The 21237-nt window shown below is 37.8% G+C and overlaps 1 protein-coding gene across 1 annotated transcript in view; it reads left to right on the top strand.

The window, feature by feature from the left end:
* The window catches only part of LOC140239197 (uncharacterized), a 61270-nt gene extending 41281 nt beyond the window's left edge, over positions 1–19989 (top strand). The window contains exon 2 of the mRNA XM_072319078.1: positions 19445–19989. Within this exon, the coding sequence (XP_072175179.1) occupies positions 19445–19678 (234 nt within the window). The 3' untranslated portion in view covers positions 19679–19989. The remainder of the gene's footprint in view (positions 1–19444) is intronic.
* The last annotated feature ends 1248 nt before the right edge of the window (positions 19990–21237 follow it).

Genomic DNA, 21237 nt, shown 5'->3' with positions numbered 1-21237 from the left:
CCACTTCCTCCTTTCCACGGAATACCTCGTTTTTCTGACTCCATCGAACTCAGACAATCAGCCGGGCCACGCTTTTTTTTTCCCCGCCATACCTGATCGCTTCGCACTCTCCACGGGTTCAAGCCATCGTAACAAATCCCCCGTCAGCGCGGGGACATGTGTGCGTTTATATTAACACGATATGGGCTGAACTCCTTTATATCCACTACGCCTACTTACGCCACATTCCGTCGGAAATGTGGGCTGTTTTATCAGGTATACCAGCCATTTGCAAGAAAAAAATTGGTGTGATCAAGGGGGTCAAACATCATCTACGTCAATTTGACGACCTTGATGACTTAATGGCTTCCTAAGAATGCCCTTACGGAATAGTAAACGATCCTTGCAAAATTGAGCGATTCTTTATCTACGGTGTATGCATAGGCGAGGAGCATAAAATGTCGGATTATGCTGTTTTTGTTTTCGTTTTTCATTTTATGCTTTCCTGATGAAGACGGGTAACAGATTAGATAGATCCGCTACTTCTAAGATTAAGTTTATGGCTATCCGTTCTAATTCTACCCTATCAAAAAAAAAAAAAAAAAACCGATGAAAACCATTATTGCACTTAAAGGTTTATTCCCAGAATTTCAGTTGACTTCATTAGATTAGTCTACCTTTGATATAACATGGACCTACTGTAGGTCCATGGATATAGTATGCCCTGAATCTACATTCGATTATGGTATTCCTGGGATTATGTCTTCTCATCAAATATGCGTACTCATCATTCATTTGTTTATTTGATTTGGTCGAAATTAAAATGTGACACACAGCTAAGCAAAATGATCTCCACATACAAATGACTCACAGATAATTGTGAGTGGGTCGGTAGTAATTGTGTACATAAAGTACCCCAGAATAGTTTGAACAAATGAGGCGCAGACGAGTGGGTTCGGATAATTCAGAGGTACTGAGGTACACAATTATTACTGAACCATGAAAAAGAAAAAAAAACAACTGTGAGTCATCTGTTTCATTAAACAAAATAAAATCTTTAAATTATGGCTGGAACAGTCAGCCAGAGTTGTGGAAATATCATTCATCAAATAATTGCCGTGCATTCATAGAAAAATTATGAAATACTATAGAAATTGACCAATCAGGTTACAAGCATGAGCTGACTCGTTTTATGATAATGCGCTGAAATAAAAACTTAAATCAATCTTCAATTAGATTGTATCTTTTTTCTGTCTGTTTTAAGGAGGGAATTGTGATGAAATTTGAATTGATCAGAAACGCGTAAGAAACGTGAAATAATAAAAATGACTTTATCTATGATTTTTATTGCCCGTTTTGATACATTTCTTAATGATTTTTCTGACTTGTAATAATCCTGATAACAGTTCAGTTTCGGTTTAGTTTTATAATAATAATAATGATAATAATAATAATTGATATGATTTATATAGCGCCAAATCCACTCTGCAGAGTGCTCTAGGCGCGGAAGGAAGAGAAAGTGAAGGAGATAAAGGACATACAAATATCAAATACATGTAATGAGTAATCAATGAGTTTTCAGTTTAACGTCTCAGTTTCAGTTAAGTTTTCAGTTTAACGATCACGACGAGAGCAATAGGATGAATGATTGCAGTGCTAATATTTATAAAAAATGGTGATTATGATAACAATATAAATATATGTAATGATTATGTGACTGACAACAATTCTTATATGCGTTTATGCCTTTATAATGGATTCATGATGTGACAATGACAATTCGCTCTTAGCATCCATTATCAACTCATTATCTCTAATCAAGAAAACAGATAATGAAAAAAAGGTTAAACAAACATTGATTAATAATCTAGGGGTAACGTATGTAGATACGTTACGTATATAACGTATATTATTATACATACGTTATAGTATATGACTTATGTTTATATTATACGTTATGTAGATACGTATGTAGATGTAGAGTCAACGATATTGATTGATGAAATCATAGCAAACATAATCATACAGATGTACAGAGTGTGCCAAGCAATGCACGACTTACTAGTAGTTTATAATGCATTGAATGATGATTGAAAAAAAAAGAGAGACACACGTGATTATGAAACACGGTTCATAGAAGTTAATACCCTCTTCCTTTAATTCAATATCAATTCATTCTCCAATGAAACGATGAGAAGAAAGAGAATTGATATGAAACTTTAGCGGACGACACAGGATTTCATGACATCAAGATGCTGGTATAATAATGTTGATATAATGAAATAGGGCCAAACGTCATGTGCGACATTTGAGATTTAATGATCCACCTTGCGTGCCAACCTGCATGGCAAGATTTATTGAATGTTTTTCATGGGGGCGACAAGCGTGTTGGTAATTTTAGAAAGGCATTGTTTGGATTATAGATAAATTGAATTCTCGTTAAACGCAGGAGTGAGGGTGATAAACGTGTTGTGATTTGACATCAGGGGAAGATAAAAACGAAAACCGAATCTTAACTTTCATAGTTTAAAATATAAAAGCTGCTGTTAATACATGTTAACGCAATCAATATTTCCTAGATTATTAAGAAGACAGTCTCGATCGAAGCAAGGCTTTCTTGGATTGGCAAGCGATATTAAAGGATTATATAACGGGAATCGATAACAGCCTAGTCAATGTTACGGGTGGACGCTAATTCTGACTTTGGACAAAAAGGCATGCTGTGCTCCACAAATCGATGTCCCCCCGAAGAGTGACCCCTTGCCTGCAAGGGTCTGCAAACAAGGCTCCTCCTGGCCACTCTAATAGACGTAGACAGAGGATCGTGCTGGTGGACACTCGACATGTCACTTAAAGGACAAATGATGTAACCTTGAAGCCGAGTGATGTTAACATGGACAAACTCTCATACGTCACGCAAATGTCAACTCTACTTTCTCTACGGCAACCACTCTGATCGGTAAACAAATCCATCTGGTTATATAAGGAGAAGGTTCGGCTAGCGCCATCCATGGCTAAAAGACTGAATGTGCGCATAATCCATCCCCTGTGGTGCTTTCAAGATAATAGTAAGGACGTGCAGTGGTTACGTTAAGACAATTTTATGTTTGGACCGTTATCTGACTTATTGGTTTTTCTGTCCTTACAACTCCTTAGTGTTTTAAAGTAAGGGGGCAAAAGAATACTGCATTTGTTTTATGAACTTAGTTTTAATCTCCAACCTAATCCTGTATACATGGAACAACGCCCAGTGTTAGGAGATGAATTTGTCTAATTGTTCTTATATCTTCCTATTTCGTATTTTTCGGATCTTTTAGCTGACTTTTCCCCAATACAAGCTCAGATTTTTTTTCTCACTCGCATGTCTCAGAGGCTATCGCTGGAATATTATGTAGATCTGTCCTGTTAGTCGTTATTTTTCAAGTCATGGAGTAACTTTGCCGAATGGAGAAAAAGAGACTAAGTTCACATCTTATCAAGATTGCATTACTATAAATGATTAGTTTCAGTGAGCGCAGAATAATTGAGCTTCGGTTACAAGCATATCCGTTTCACATTTAAAGTCAGGAAAACTGGCACGGCGCTCAAGAAATTCTGGCGCACTGCTTAGTTATACTTCAATCAAAGGGAAATAATGCATTTTATCAGTACATTTAACTCGGCTAAAGGAGCCTGGATGTGGGGTAGTTGTGAGCAATTGAGAATTTCAGAAAGAGCATTCCGACATGGTTATGAATCAAATTTTCAGTCTGCATTAAGCGTCTTCCTGATTCACTGACAGTGAACGATTTCATCAATGACTTAATTTATGCGTCTTTTCGGGATCCCGAAGTTCACTGTCAAACGCAGTTACATCTTAGCGCAGTGTTATTTGAAATCAATCTCGAAAATCTGACAGTTTGAATCATGTTACATGTGCACACATAATTCCTACAAGATTAAAATGAGTGTGATTAGCAAACTTGAATCAAAGGTCACCAAGTTGCACTTGAAAAAAAAAAGAAAGAAAAAAAGTCTTCCTGTGTGGAGAGACAAATTTGAATGATAGAAGAGCAAATGTAGTGACTCGCTGCTAGGTTTATAATAAGCAGTGGTATAGCTGAGTTATCATCTTCCTTCGCTTAAGCCTCCTCCTGATCTTTACAGAATAAAATGCTTTTCATGTGTGTCGCAATACTATATTCCGTAAGTTTTTTTTTGTTTTGTTTTTCTAAAAGGAAACGTGATACCACTTTCTTTAATGCCAAGAAAATCTAATTCGCTGCCGATATTTCTAAAGAAAATGGCAACAAAGAAATCCCCCACCTCCTCCATCTGCTAAATATGACTTGCTGGTTCCCTGCACGGTACCACTACAATTAAGGTCTATCCGTTCGCACCTTTCACTCTACCAAACAGTTTGTGTACCAGGAAATTGGAGTAGGCTCTCTCTCTCTCTTCACCTTTCTTTACTTCCCCTCTTCAACTCTCCTAGTTTCACTCTCGCTCACATCCTATGCTCACCGGCAGAACGGCACTCTTCAAAACTATGTGTATTTTGTCCACGTCAAAAACCATGTAATCTATCGACAAGACGTGATAGAGACACAATTCTATCCACCAGAGCTTTTATCTTGCCTACGAACTCCATACTCTTGGGTAAAAACAGTCATTTATTTATTATATCGCCTAGTCACTGAATGGTACTAAATTTTGATTAGAATGTTATCTTATCTTCTTGCCGTTATGTTTATTTTTGTGCATTTATTGTCAGCTTTAATTGAAGCTGCAAGAAACTTTAAGGTAGCACAACAACCCCGGAGATTTTGTAATCATTCTGAGCATTTTACATTATTTCAAAGAGCAATTTGCCCATTTTTTCATCGAACTGAATGAGTTAGCTTTAAATCTGTACATTAAGTATCTTATTAAAGCTATACAGCACGCTGTGGATTCTTCGCATAGCGCCTATCTCCCCCCCCCCCCCTCTCTCTCTCTCTCTCTCTCCCTCTCCCTTCCTCTCTCCCAGCTAATTGTTAAATTATTTTTGATCACATTACTTCTTATTCGGCAAAGTTTTGAAAATATTTTATTGACCTAGTTTGCCGTGATTATATTGACACACCCTCAGCGCATTTCATATGATTCTATTACTCTCAGTGCTTAAAAAACACGTAATGAATCATCCGTGAGGCGGGTGTAACATTAAAAGAAGTGTGATATTTTCGAGAAGCTATTTTTCTTGTTTCCTAGCGTCCATTACCTTCGGCAGTAGCGTTTCTTTGGCAGGAAGAATGTTCTCTGCAGTCTAGCTATTTTTTGTCATAACATCTGCCTGGCTTGCAGACGTGATTGCCGCAAGATTGTCTCGATTAAAAACAGTAGAGCCTGAAGTAGACGAGTGAGCGTAGAGAATGAAAAGTCGCGGTCTATGGTGTCGGCAAAGAGTAAATTTGCGGATCAACAGTCAATATGAGTTGAACGCCCGGAAGAGTGGACAATGGAGACAGTTACTTGCATATCGAGCAGGGGCCTGGTGCAGCCACCACACAGCGTGAGCAGCTCTTTTCCTCTCAACGTTTAAAGCGGAATTAGAGAAAGCAGCGAGGTTATCGAGAGTGGCAGCGAAAGTAAAAACATCTTGATGAAAGACTAACAGCATATTCTGAGTGAAGGAGACAAACGCTGTCCTTTCCTTCACAGTGATGAAATTTCCGTTGAAAAATATACGCGTCTTCAAGGTTTTCCGGTGAGCTGTCGATTTACAAAGAAACTTTGGAGTATCAATGGACTCGCTTCGCGCCCACGCCGGGCAAATATAAGAAAATACTTGAAATCCTTAACGGAGAGAGCAGTGATGGGGGAAGGAGGGATTGAAAGAGGGTTAGAGGAAAGAAGGAAAGGAGGCTGTTTAGGAGAGAAGACGGAGAGGGAGGCATGGGGAGTCATTCTTCTTGCAAACAATAATAATCCTTCTCCCGAGGGACGCCGCCGTACCAGCACGCCGCGTATTAAGATCGCATTTCTTAACACCATGAACACAGCTAGAATACATTAGACATGCTTAGCATACGTGGGTTTTTTCCTCTTCTCCTTCATTTGATATCATTTCCTCTTACCCTTCTCTTTTTCCACTCTTCATTTTCCTCTTATTTTCTCTTCTTTACTTTCTCTTTCTATTTCTCTCTCTCACACATTTATTTCGTCATTATTTCACCTCTGTGGAGATTCTTTATACGGTTCTGGGCTTCGCTCTCATGCCGCACCAGTTTACCGATGTTATCTATTTTCATTTCTATTTCTATTTTTCACAATATCTTACATGACCTGTATATCATTTTGAATTAGGCCAGCTCCGATTAATTTGATATCCTCACCAGTTTTATGAAGTGATAATAGGATAGTAATACAACTTAATTGTCAAACTGGTTGAATTTGATGTTGACCACCTAGAAACTGCAATGCTGCATAGCTAATAATTCACAGAGCAGACTTGATATATAACATATTTTTTGAAACACACACGCACTCGCAGAAAGACCTACATGCAGATATTCCCATTTCACCCAAAGTCTCTTTTATCGCCCTAGCGAGCTTTCCTGCCCTGGTTGCAATTCTTTCTTTCATTACGACTCTAAATCAAATCTTCAACCATCATAGCTTTCTGTAATGAAATCATATAGGATTTCGGAAAGTCTCCCGTACTCTTTGGGTTCAGCGAAACCGTCAATTACCAATACCCCCTTCACATGGGTTCAGCGAAACTTCCAATCATCGATACTCCCTCACGTGACTTCAACTCTCATTCAGACGAACTGATTTCTCATATGGCAGCACGCGCACATCCAAAACCAGACTACAGTAGTCAAGGAAACGATAAAATTGACAAACGGGAAAAAAATCAAGTTTCCTTACTGAGGTGGACTGAATGTCCATTTGGATATGATAGCCTTACTCGTCTGTTGAGAATGAGAAGGGCGTTAAGTTATCTTGAACACTATGGCCCGAATTCACGAAGGTGGTACAAATGAAACCATGGTTTAAACCATGGACAAAAACCATGGAGCGCCAAGTGTCGCACGGAATATTTCTTTACGAAATTGGTCATTTCGTCGACAAAATGATCGTTTCGTTAACGAAATTATCATATCGTGGACGAAATGTTCATTTAGTGACAAAATGTTGTCATTTCGTTACAAAATAATCATTTCATCGACGAAATTACTGATTTCGTAACGAAATATTCCATGCGACACTTGGCGCTCCATAGTTTTTGTCCACGGTTTAAACCATGGTTTCATTTGTACCACCTTCGTGAATTCGGGCCTTTGGGTTTTGTGACAACTTAACGCCCTTCTCATTCTCAACCGACGCTTTGGTCATAGCTATTGTTTGCATCAAATAGTGAGCGAACTTAACTTTTCGCAAGGGAATAGATTCGCAATTGAGAACCACACCGACTGTGTTTGGTTCCCCACAGAAAATTTTGAAAAATATTTGTGTTCGACTACTCCCTTGTTTGGCCAACTTAGGGTTGTTGTTGTTGTTGCTGTTTTTCTTTTCTTTTTTACAATCACAAATAACAATGTTTCAGGAAATTGTATTATTTTGAGTGGCTTCGCTTCCAGTCAGATGTATTGATTGAGGTGAAGTCGTATGTCATATGGAATTTTCTCCTCTTGTTTTTTGGCATGACTATTTTCTATTTTGAGTCGACTTAAATCTTCCTCATATGATTGAAAACGTATCTAGCATGAAAAAAAAAATGAATGATATCACAGAGGAAATAGAGATATAATTGTAGATATAGAAAAAGAGGAAAGACAAACGTATTTTACCTGTTATCATTAATGGCAGTGTGGGAATTCGCAGTTTCACTACTTTGTATATTGCCCTTGTGTTATCCACAGGATACGCATTTATTGAATGCACACATGAAAAGGGAAATGATAGATACAAGCATAGATCAATACATGCATCTATTCATTTCGAAACGAATTCGAAAATTCGTATATCGTTTTGGGGGGAAATATAATTATATCCGCAGTATTAGCAATCTAATTCCCTCCAAGCATGTAACTGCTGTTGCTATGCATATTGAAAGACAAATTATCTAAAACTCTGTTCGAGTAACTAGAATACGACATGTAAAACAGTGCAACTTTTTCTGCCCTGATCATCTTTCGTATTTTGCAGTATTGATTCCAAGATTTCAATGCAGCGTTATGCAATGCAGCATGTTGATTAGACATTTCTTGTTTCCCTCTGTAACTTGCCTTTAGAGACTAATGTGAACTTTCAATAATGCAACTTAGAAAATCTGTTAGTAGGCCCCCATGTCTAAATCTAGCTAAGTTCGGGTTAAATTCTCGCCATTTGTCGAATGCACATTGTCGAATCTTTGTCGAAAGTACGTTATCGAATCAAAATGAAGGAGACATGTTGTTATTTTTAACTTTAATTTAAAGGCATAATTTATCATTTGCAGATCAAACAAAAACCCAGCATTAGTGCTTTAGAATAGTTCTAAAATGTGAGTTAGGGATAGAAACAACCACTGTAAAAATTTGAATCCTTATAATCAATGTTAAGTATTGTTAAATACACAAAATGTGAACAATAGTTATAATAAGAATGCTTCCAGACTAAACTGTCCACAGTTATGGTTTATTGAGAAAAATGCTGATATATCCTTACATTCTAGGCTTTATTGTGAAAATCTTATATGTAGGATGTTTTGTGATACAACAGATCTACACATACGCATCAAATGTGATATCTTGAACATTTTTGAAATCACTGCTCCCAAAGGTAAACTGGACCTTTATTTCCTTATTCACCACTTGACCATATTTTTTTGTCAACATGACAAGCATTGACGTAACATATTTATGTAAGGTTTCTTTATTCATTAGATAGTTAACGCAGATTTGAAAATAGCTTCGATATAATTGTTGAAGATATATTTGGTCGGCAGATCCACTGATGACCGTCATTGTTTGAATCCTTTTCAAGCAAGCACGAGAAATCAAGTCAAAATACTTCCATGATTATTACATCCCCATGTATATTTTTAGACAATTTTGTTACGTGAACTGTCATTGAAGTAAATAGACTTAGGATGTAATTTTTTTCTCTAATCTATTTCATGCTAGATACGTTTCCAATTACATGAAAAAGGTTTAGGTCGACTCAAAATAAAAAATGGCCATGCCAAAAAGAGGAGAAAATGCAATGTTACATACAGCTTCAACTCTATCAATACATCCGACAGGACGCAAAGCAAGTCAAAACAATATAATCCCTTGAAACATTGTTATTTTTTATTCTGAATGAAAAAAAAAAATCGACCAAACACAGAAGTTGACGCTCAAAAGCATTTATTCTTTATTCTTTATTCTTTTCCAAAAATTTTCTTCGGGGAAAGGATGAGAAATCTCTCCTGTCAGACATGTTGAATATTGTGTCCCTCTGGATGTCCAGTTATCTGTCACTCCTCAGAGGTGGCCCAGATGTCAAGTCGGACATTTTTGTTTTCCTCTCGCTAAATGGCAGAGGGAGTCCTTCTCACGACCTAGATTTTCCTTCTGCTCGCGCCACTTTAGGGCCAGCATACATAATGAATCCGCCTCCCCTATAAAGTGTCACTTCTTAAAGATAGTGGCTTAGTTCAGCCACACTGAGTACTGACGAGCGTTATTCCTTTCGGTCTGTCGCCTGAGGCTAGCACTCAGAGAAAACTTCAGTAGACTCCATCGCTATTCATCACAAGACCTGTCGTAGCCTTTCCGTCCAACAACCCTTAAAGGCACTCGGAAATGTCCAAATGAATTTCTTTGATGATTATTTTGAGCACTAGGTCGGAGTAATGAGGTCGTGGCTTAATCGCGTAACCCGTTTTTCCATGCATGAATCAATTAGGCTCCTTACCTCGCTACCTCTCTCCGGCTCGTCACTCAGTCGATACAGTTTCTGCGATTTTCGATGATGCCAATTTGCCCATCACAAGACATTTCCTGGTATATACCATACTGGCTTAATTACTCTCAAATTACATACAGCATGTGCACTCAATGAACGGGGGACGGCACATTGAAGACAGAATTAAACACATAGTGTTTGTTGTTGTTGTTGTAGTTGTCCACTTCATGGGGCTAAACTCACTACTTATTCATAGAGTCACAATTACTTTGAACACGTCCTGTTTTGCAATTTACCATCACCTGCCACATTCTTGATAGTGTTGAGCTCGTTGACGACAGAGATGGTGATGATGACGGCGACGACGTCGATTACGATGATGATAACGTGAAGTGTGTGGGAACGGTGTGATCAAGAAGTAATACTCTGGTCTCAGGAACGAGATATAGAGATCATAGGTTCGAGTCTTCTTCGATGGACTAGATATTTTACCCACGATATCCTCCTTTACCCACTGGTGTAAAGGAAATTAATGGTATCAATGGGGCAGTAAATGTTGTCTAGGTTTTCTGAAAAAGAAAGTGCCCGTGCTGAACAGGGTGTCCTGGGTAATGATTTCCTTACTCTATCATCACCCTGGTCATCACTTTATTTTTTAATTGGTGACATCATAATCTTAAACGTTGATGGGGATAACGTGATCAGGATGATAAATAAAAGTACTAATAATGGTTACATAAAAAAAAAACTGAACGGCTTCAAGAAATATCATACAGTACTTTATTGGGGAAAAAAGTGACTAAGATTGTCATCATATTTACGACAATGATTCCAAGTATCATTGCATAGTGTCTCGATTTTTTTTTCAAAGAGTTCTGTGGAATTTATATTGAATACATTAAAATAAAATTTTTTTTTTACCTAATTGTTTTACAGGTATGAAAGGAATGAGTATCATTCCAAAAGAGCGAGCGATTTATGTATAAAGAATATGAGACCATGTGATCGCATCTACAGGGAATTAGGAAAAGAATATTTCAACCAAGAATGCAGCTCGTTGAGAACGTGCCCTCGATGCTTGGTGTTATTTGAAACGTCCATGTTGCAGACATACCGCTATATCTTAATCCGACAAGTCTTCAGCATTGCTTTGGGTCAAGTCTTCGTACCCCAGTTTTGTTGCTGTTGTTGTCTGTTTTAAACTGTGTCATCATATTCATAAATTGGGTTATATCGAAAGAGCTGCATGCTTTACAGCAATAGGGAATCCTGGTTGACCTCTTCTCAATGTTCGGTGCTGGCTAAGACTCTTTTAATTGAAATTCTGGGAAGTAATCCAACGTTAATTAAAGTAATTGGAAATTTCATGCGGCATTCCTCCTTTCCTTATAAAAATGCAGGGTTCAGGATTTTCCATGGCATGACAAACACAGAGATCTTTCCATATTTATATAATTGTCGACGTCCGTTCAGATTGTTCATACAAACCACAAAACAGAGAACAAAATTTAGAAATCTCCAAGGTATCTCGTTTTGACCTTTTATGTGATACTATATTGCTTGTATGATACCATTTATTCTTTTTCACATTTTTTTTTCTGCTAGTACCACGTTTTTAGGCATTTTGGTACGATTTCTGTTGAGTTTCAGATATCTTTTTCTTCATGGGGGCATCAGAAAGAGGCAGAGTAATATATCGTAGATTTGTTCCTTCATCGGACAAAACTTTGACAAAATAAAAGGACCAAAAGACATAGACGATCGATCATATTCTAGGAGACAATCCTGTGGTGTATGCTATACAGACAAACTGGACATAGCAGGTGTAGAAATCAAAAGTGAAATGTGCCAACACTTTAATAAAAACGCGTGGTGAAATGTACCATGGATCCTCATACTTTCGACACCCCCCCCCCCCCCCGAAGAGAACAATTATATCAGCAAACATTACTTAACATTAGAACAATACATAGAATGTTTTCGTAATTTGTCGATTTGCGTTATGATGTTTATATTTCTTGCCCAATGTTTACTGGCGCGCAACAAAACGCCGGGGAGGTTTTGGGTAAAATTGCATGTGCAAGTTAAGTGCCCGCTGGAATGACACGATGTTGACATTGTTGATGTTCAATTAAGCCGTTGTGTCCTTGCAACCAAGGCATCGTTTCTATCTAACCTCGCAGGGTATACCCATCAAAAACACGTCTCTCGGGCTGTGACCAAAGAAACTGTTAACATCATTACCAAACAAACTATTAGTTTAGATTGCCAAGCACGCAAACACAAACAAACAGAAAAAACAACACACGGAAGTGATGCACAACTTATGGTAGGTTGTCCAGATGATGACATAGAATGAGAGAAAATAAAGATGTGTTTGGTAGGGGCGGGGGAAATCTTCTCATGTACTGAAATATCACTCCGTCGAACTTCGAGATTCCAACTGAGCTAGAACTGCCTAGGGCTCTTAATGCACACAAGACGAGGCATAAAAGCATGGACTAGTAAGGAGGTCTCCAGGAAACCGCTTTGCCTGCGTGGCATCAAGGGTTGTAATGCGATCAATTTCAGAAAACTTTAGAGAAAAATGATTCCTGCACTAAATAGCTGCCCCCTAGCCATTTGCTCCATCTGATGCGCCCAAGCCATCGTCTGTCTGTATCAGCTTGCCCTGGACTGCGCATGCCTGATATGATATTTCATTCTGCTCCTAATCTTTAATTTGTCAGTGCTCCACAGTCATGTGTCCAACAATTAAAGATGTCCTTATTGGTGCTCACGCCCGTGGAATCGCGGGACAATTTGGTATGAGACCGTGTTTCATAAACCGCGGGCTATTCGGAAGGTATCACATTACACTCTCAAGCATGTTGACGTAGATGAACGTCTCACCCTGAATTTAAGATTTTTTTTTTTTTAATTCATATCTTATTTCTTCTTCAAATCTCCATAATGTTCAGTCCTCACACTCGCTAGCGATACAAGGGTTGTCGGGAACGTGAGGTACTTGCAAGCCGCGATTACAAAGTGATGTAATTCTAACTGGTTGCACACAAGTGCAAAGCAATAGTGAATCAAAAATTGTGTTTGAACTCAATCATGATAATAAAACTCAACAGACTTTCAGCTAATGGAAAGTAAGTTTCTTCAACTTGTACTTGATTGCTATGTTTAATTCTAACCATGTCTCTTTTTACCCAGTAAGAGTCGGGCTTGGAGACACGCAAGTATTTTCTCTCCTTATTATCTGTAATCTTTTGCTGAGACATGCACAGTACACTTGTCTATACAAAGTTACATGCACACACAATGCGATTGTAAATACGGCTTCGTCATCAACATTTTTGCTGGCTGAATTCATTCCAATATTGTATGAAATAAACATTACATAAATTGAGAGACATCATGTAGCCAGAGTAAAATATATTTTCCATATCTTATTTTTCATGAAAATTAATCTTAATGTTCTGTATAAAGGCAGCAGCGACCATATCTGTGTACAACTCTCTGGTGTGCGCCTTCCTAGGTAGCCCCTAGGTATTTGTTTGGGATTGTGTTTGATTTTGTGCAGCGTTGTTGTATTCTGTTTGCAAGTGATGATTCATGGTGTTTTTGTGCTTCAACTGGGCAAATTTGAAGGGAAGTTATCAAGTTGTTCCCTGGTATTTTCAAGATTTGGAAATCACTTGGCTAATACTGGAAGGAAACCACAATAACCTGCACTCTTGCATCCCATGTACAGTACCAATGTCTACAGCACTAGAGACTGCAATCTTTTGTTAGAGGATTAGCATCTTTCGCTGCAAGAATGGCGGGGATCAAACTGTGGTCTTTGTGCTTTTTAGTGACTATAGTCACGGTATCTTTGACCCGTGGACTTCAATGCAACTATCCTATTGATGCCAATGAATGGAGGAGAGCTGCAAGTGATGGTGCAATACTTTGGAATAGTTTTCCAAGTGAAGTGAGAAATGCTCAAACAAAGCAAACATTTTGCACTCAGTTTCTGAAAAGTCGGCAATATTAAGATGCTGTATTGGTGACTATCATATACATGATTACATTTGATAATTTGGTATGTGTTTTGTTTGGGGTTTTTTTTTCACAAGCAATATTGTTTTGGTAATGACTTGAAGTTATATACACACATGTGTTTGCTATGGTATGTACATGTTTGTAGGAGTGCAGGTCCACCTTTGGTGGTTGTCGGAGAGTTTGTGCTGTGGTGACAGGTTTTGTTTTTCTTTTCTTTTCTTTCCTTTTCTTTTCCTTTCTTTTCTTTACTCTTCTTTTCTCTCTTTTTTTCCTTTCTCTGTTTTGAAGGTCATTCACATTGCTATTAGATGAGATAGGCTTTCTGGTTAACTGTTGCACAATGTGTTGCCATGGTAACAGTACATTTTGAATGAAAAATCATGTTGAAAAATATGGATTTGGAGTATTTGGTTTGAAATCTGGCATATGTGATCATTATATGATTTAGATGTTTGAATTTTTCTTATGTTATATATGTAATTGAAAAGTGCGTTGCCATGTTAACAACATCATTTGAATGAAAATTATAGAATAATTTTTTTTTTTAGTTCTTGAGTATTGGATTTGAAATTTGGGATATGATATGATCTCATGATATCATAGTTGTGTAGATTTTTTTTTTCATGTTATACATTGTGTTACCATGGCAACAGCGTTTTCACTGACAAACACAGAAATTGTCGATATATTTATTTTTCTCAGATTTTTGGCATTAGACAAGAGATATGAGATATGATATACAGCTGTATATGTGAATGCCATTGGGCAGTGTATTCGTATTTTTATTTTATGTTGAGTAACATATTATCATGTTCATAAGTTTGTTATTAGCAAGAATATAATAAGATGGTTGCTGGCTGGGTTCATTTCTTCCCGCTTTGGGTGGGGGTATTTATCACTCTCAGTGAAAGTTTTAATAGGCCCATCACCATGTTATTATCGCTTGTTTGGCTAGTAAACGTGTAATTGTCAGTGTATAGTTATTGTGTGACTGTATGTAGGGGACTCAGTGGAAGAATTGTACCTGTCCACATACAGTGTGTTGTATTTGATGTATATGTCTCTGCAACTGTAATGTTTGTTTGTGCAGGGCCCCCAGTAAGAACAGTACTTGCCTACTGATGGGGCTACCCTGTTGAAAAAAGACTGAATAAATAAATAAATAAATAAAATAAAAGAATGGTGATACAATAAATGAATTATGATCCTTTATTTGAAACTTTGATCATTTGACTTGACTAACCACAGAAATGCGTGTATTCATTCATTTTGAATGTGTTTGGACCTTTTACGTGGTTACCAAGAAAGCACTTAAAATGCTTTAAGAGAAAGCAAAGAGCCTTGTCTGGGTACACAACTTCCACCGACAAGGGATTTGAACCACGAACCTCACGACTGGGATTCCATTATCTTATCCATATAGCCACACCTTTCCCTCTGCTGAATGCTGGAAATTAAGTGAGTAGTACCCCAAAGGTCCTAAAATCGGCATTCCATTCAAAGTCCATTGCTTGCTGGAAGCTGATGTATCGTTTGTGCGGTCTGTGAGCACTTTAGACTCTCAAAGGGAACGGGTTAAAGGACAAAAGTTCCTGATTCTAAACTTCATTACTTGGTGCATCCGAACTCTGTAGATAAAGATGAAAGGTGTTCAATATTTTTTAGGAAAAAAAAAGTTAGTGACGTAGGGCCAGTCAAAGATTCTCTAAATTTCTTGTATTGTCTGATTCACAAAAACTGCTGCATCATGAATGAACCAGATTGTCAAAACTCTAAAAATAGTTTTGTAAAATTTCTGCGACACTATATAAGGCGGAGGTTTTCAAGCACCTGAGATGAAACAAGTGAGGTAGAAGCGAAGCTGTGGTTTTGACGGATCACGCTCCGTTTGTCTCATCAGATTACACTCACATCACACCCCTGATTTCCACCTTATTACCTCGAATCATGCGTTTGGTTTGCCACATGACCTGCATTTAGTTCTTGGCGTTGCTGCTTGATGGTGATAGCCACTAGACTACAATCCTTCCACTAAGCGCTAATAACGTTAATGACATGTTCGCTTTTCCCCATAGTATTCTCTCGTCACGGCATGTCGATCAAAACTTGATCGACTAGGAGGACAGTAATGAGTAGAATTTGGAAAACACTCATGTCTTAAATATCTCTAACTTCGCAACAACGAGACAAAACATGTATATATACCTTGTGCTTTGCTTTTTAGTTTCAAGAAGCAGAGTCTGAGATGAGCAGTATTATATTCAAAAGAAGGGGGACAAGATTAATAGTCCCATAGACTGGGAAAATAAGTGAGAATTCAATGAAAAGAGAGAGAAAAAAAAAGATAGATGGAAGAAGATGGAGAGAGAAGGTGTAGTGAAAGAAGTAATGATAACTAAAACCACAGAGAGTATAGGAGAGTAGGTAGATAAATATTCATTTTTATAGACGATGGGAGAGATAAAGTAGATAGACAGGAAGAGAGAGGGAGAGAAAGAAAGAGAGATAGACTCTTGAGAGACCATGGAAATTGAACAAATGATATGGGTTGGCGCTGGACATGAGAACCCAAAATTGAAACAATTTCGGACTCCACCGGGAAATCAAGCGAACTCGTAATTTTCCATCCTGGCTGTGTTCTTGGAGGCTGGGGCTGTTGAAGAATTCGCCGTCAATTTCTGCCCCCCACTATCATAATCCGAATTCTGAGGTCGTAGTCAGGGTTGCATCTTCCGATAGGTTCAGGCGCTGGAATTGATGTACTACATAATGATGGTACCCATGAGTGTATTCGTGTTTGGCTGAGCCACGTGTAATGTTGATAAATTAGTTTGTCCACTAGCGCAACGATGGTTCGTGTTTAGCAAGCTACAAACAATTGCGCTCTCCTTCTTTTTTTTTTCTCCTGTTCTCTCTCTCGTTATCCCTTTTCTTTGTATTTCTTTCTCTTTCCACTGCTAGCACATTCAGTTTTTCTCAATCTGTATTTGTGCCTTGATGAAATCTTTCAATCCATATCATTTTCAGCCGGGCGATTAAAAAAAAACAATTATCGTAATTACCAATAAATCTGAAATTTTAAGGTCCATATGAATGTCACTCTTATAACATTATTCTAACTTGCAAAGGATCATAATCGATGAAATCGGGATTGAGGATACTACCAAGATGACATGGCGATTGACAGCACAGATTGAATGGAGGGGGGCTGGTCTTTCGTGATGGACGGAACGACTACTTGTCACATGTTTTAGTGAGTCAAGCTTGAAATAAAGAACAACTGTCTGCGTACCAGAATTACGAAAATAATCTGGCAATGAAAAAGAAAAAAAACACACACAACTGACGAACCTTTCAGAATTACGAATCTTTCTTTGGGGATTAACCAACGTTCGGAATAACGAACTGTAGCCAAGAAAACGCGTTTGTCCAGACCAGCGCAAGCCAAGCGCGCCTATATAATCTTCTGATTCGGAGTTCCCAAGTGATCCAATCGTCGTTCGCCCGTGGAGCAGGGATTACTTACCAAACCTTCCCCGTCTACCTCTAGCACCATCCCCCTCCCTCATATGGTGTATGATTAGCTATGAAAGCTCATTATTATTGCATACACATATCATTTCATTTCCCTACTGTTACTAATGCATTTGATAAGATAAACAGCCATGGTGACAGCATAATTTCTTTCTTCATTTTACAATTATGCGGATTCAATTTCTTTACTGTTTCTCGGGGAAAATGAGCTTGATAACCAATAATACATGTATTGGGGTATACATGTTTACCCCTGTGTGTATGTATGTATGTATGTATGTATGTATGTTTCATGATAATAGCACTGTATATCGCAATTATATGGCCAAATAAAGAATGACAATAACAATGATAATAACAATGATAATAATAATAATAGTAGTAGTAGTAGTAGTAATAATAATAATAATAATAATAATAATAATAATAATAATAATAATAATAATAAATGTGCCTATTGTAGAAAGAAGTAGGTATTTGCGATTATCTAGTCAACGTGCAATAATGTTTGACAAGGTGAGAACAGTTCAGTGACAGCTACATGATATTTACTGCGATACACATCTCGTTTTCTTGTAGTATGGTGTCTTTGAATAGATCATTGCACCGTAGTCAGTGTCAACTTATTATTGCACACTACTATACCGACGCAAAATGAATGTAACAAGCGTATAATCTAATTGCGACGTATTCTCGACTGAAAAACAAAAATCAAAATACATCAAAATCTGTTTTCTGCAATGATCCGCATTAAAAGCTTGAGAGGTGTGTAGGAGTATATTACACAGGGGGTTGAATTGCATTATGTTCATTGCAAGGTGTACATCAATTCGTACTATATCGCGCACTGCCATGTCTCCGTGCTATTACGCTTTTATTTCTCTCGGCTTGTGTGTTTATATCGAGTTACAAACAATAGTGGGCGAAGTCACCCCTGTCTTTTTTGGAAATCTTAGTTGCAGGTGGTGAAATAGAAGACACTATTTCCATAATATCCTCCATTACAATGGTCTCCTGAGTGTATACGAAGTTGTTTGTCCTGATTTTGCAACAAGTAAATCTGCATTAGATTGAAGAAGATTATGTTGAATTAAAGTGACATTTTACTTTTATGTCGTGGCAGCCTGCATTTAGCTTCCTTTTTGTACCACTGAATGACGCATTTCCTGTTAAAATCATATTGAGAAGGGCAAAATGTAAGAAATGTGCTAATACGTCTTACAACAGGGAAGATCCTCCTTGTTTTTTCATTCGATTTAGAATATGACACATAACTGTACAAGTCCTACACTCATAATTCTTCGGGCGCTATTTGGTTAACATGGATTTTCAACACAGTTGTATGACGTCATTTCAATCATTGTTAGTCCAGACTATTTAAACCATCAGTGGCATTTCCCTTTCCTTCAAAATTTCTTTTACATTTTGATTATCGTCACTCAAACTACTTCCATATGTTCGTGATGGTGTGTGTATGCCACATTGCCATGTCGTAAATGTCAGATGTTATTTTTGCGTGAATTGAGCAGTCCTTAGACAGCGTGTTGGTGATATAAAGGAATAAAACCCCAGTGAACTGGGCTAGGATGACTTCTTATAAAGCTAAGATGCAAGGCACTTAAGGAAAATGTCACAGGTACCATGGACCTTGTAGGTCCATGCAATTGCTGAGAACAAAAATCATCTTGCAATATGATACGCCGAAGTCATGCAAATTGAGCTGTGCTGCATGGACTACGATATTGTTCACTTTGGTTTGAATACAGGTTTACAGTCTCAAATGGAACTCATTGCTAAATATCAAGGCAGTCAAATCGAATTTGCAATTCATGTCACAAAGCAGATCGGCATTCACGTCTAAATGAAGGTTAGGAGTTGTTGTTTTTTTATATTTATTTATTTATTTGGGGGTTGTGCATTAAGGCATGTTATCTATGTAGGTGAGGCAAAACTGCTGTAACCTTGAATTCTTTTGTCTTGTTATCTCCTTTTGCAGAAATTAGATCATCAAAGTATGCGGGACTTGGTATCGGAGCGATTGTGGGCGATCATCAGAAGGTTGAAACTAAACCAACCAGTAGATTTGAACGAGGAACTGGCCACGCTAGACGAGGGTGCCGAAAAACTCCTCAGCAACGACGACTTCACCAAGAGAGGGCGCCGTCCAACCAGGAAAATCTGCATCAATGACATTTGGAAGGGCCGCGGTGGTGGACTCAGATGTAATTAAACAAGCATGCAAGCAAGAACTCTGTCATCTTTTCCCCTTTTCCGTTTGTGTATCTTTTGTTCCTCGACGGTGTAGCCTTTCCTTACAACGATTCTAGATCATTTTGATCCTGTTAGAGTTTAGTGAACGTACACTGCAATCCTATGTTTATATTGCCATTAAAATACAGTTTTGACCAAAAAGCTTTGCATTTAAAGCAAGCACTATCTTGGTACAGCGAATAATACTCCTTGATTTATTGTTTCAGCCTATGAGATTGATGTACCCAGTATTCAGATTTGGCCGCCGCCTATGTTCTCCGACTGGTCAACCGCCACGCTCTTATCGATCGGAAACAGAGTAAACAGAACGAGTTACAATTTTCATCGTTTTACGTCGTGACTACATTTTGAAAAAAACGTGATTTTTTCCCACTCCCGGGGCGGTTTAATCATTGTTAATATCGATTTTGGTTAACGTTCTTTGTAGCACCTATAGAAGCAGAGCAATAGCAAGCATCCATAGAAAGATCAGGTAGCCTGAAGTGAATTCAAATAAGACGGCCTTTCGCAAGTTCTTTTTTTTTCCCAATACAATCTATTAGAGATTGAAACGAGATGAGACATCGAATCCTACTTATCGATTGATCCTTTCCTTGTCCAAAAATCACTTTATCTACTCAATACCTCAGGCATGAAGACATCGTGAATATCTTAAGAATTCTCTCTGTTTAAAGATATACCACTGGAGCTCAGGTCAATAAGCATTTAGATCTGACTTAATGTTTTAGGACAGATATCACGTATGTGTTCACGTATGAACATGTTTTCAAACGCAAGGATGAACACAGAATGAAACATTTGATAAAGGCTTAAAGATCTCACCATTTTGACTGCGTAAAGATGGATAATCCAGTGGGAATAGACGAGTAAGATTTCAAGATTTGACATCAAATGGCTCAACTAACTTGAAATGCTTGTATTTAACCAGAAATGATTGTCCTTTCATCCAAACGATATTTATTTGAAGGGTGGGGATTAAAATTCAGACCCAAGTATTTCGTCAAGATGTAAGTTTTGAGTTTTGAATAACATTCCTTAGAATGCGGCTTGTGTTAAAAGCAATGACTGCCATAGAGTTTTGTATACAAAAAAAAGAACATCTGATGATATTCAGTATCTCCATGCCACAGAACGCAGCAGAGCATGACGTTGTGATATGACGTCATCCTGACGTCATCCTGGTAGAGTTGATAAATGAAAGCTTCAATAACTTAGAACATTGCGTTTGACCTTACTGATGCAAGATCTGTGCTCCATCTACCAAAATGCACTGTACGTAACATGAGATTATGTTGATACTGAGTAGTAGTGGATGATGATGTAAATAAGTTTTCTTGTAATATTCTGTTCCCTAAGTTCTTGGAGAATCCATCGATAATTCTTTTAAAAGCAGTTGTCAAGGAATGACCCTAAGAATTTTTTCAAAGTGTGTTCCGGTTTTCTTATTTTTGCCTTGAATAAGGAAGAAGACTGTAAATAAAAGTGTCATTGTTGAACAATAAAACTCTATCGCAACCC

Source organism: Diadema setosum, chromosome 15 (genome assembly GCF_964275005.1).
Source record: "Diadema setosum chromosome 15, eeDiaSeto1, whole genome shotgun sequence".
Lineage (NCBI taxonomy): Eukaryota > Metazoa > Echinodermata > Echinoidea > Diadematoida > Diadematidae > Diadema > Diadema setosum.
This window is presented reverse-complemented; position numbering and strand designations above follow the sequence as displayed.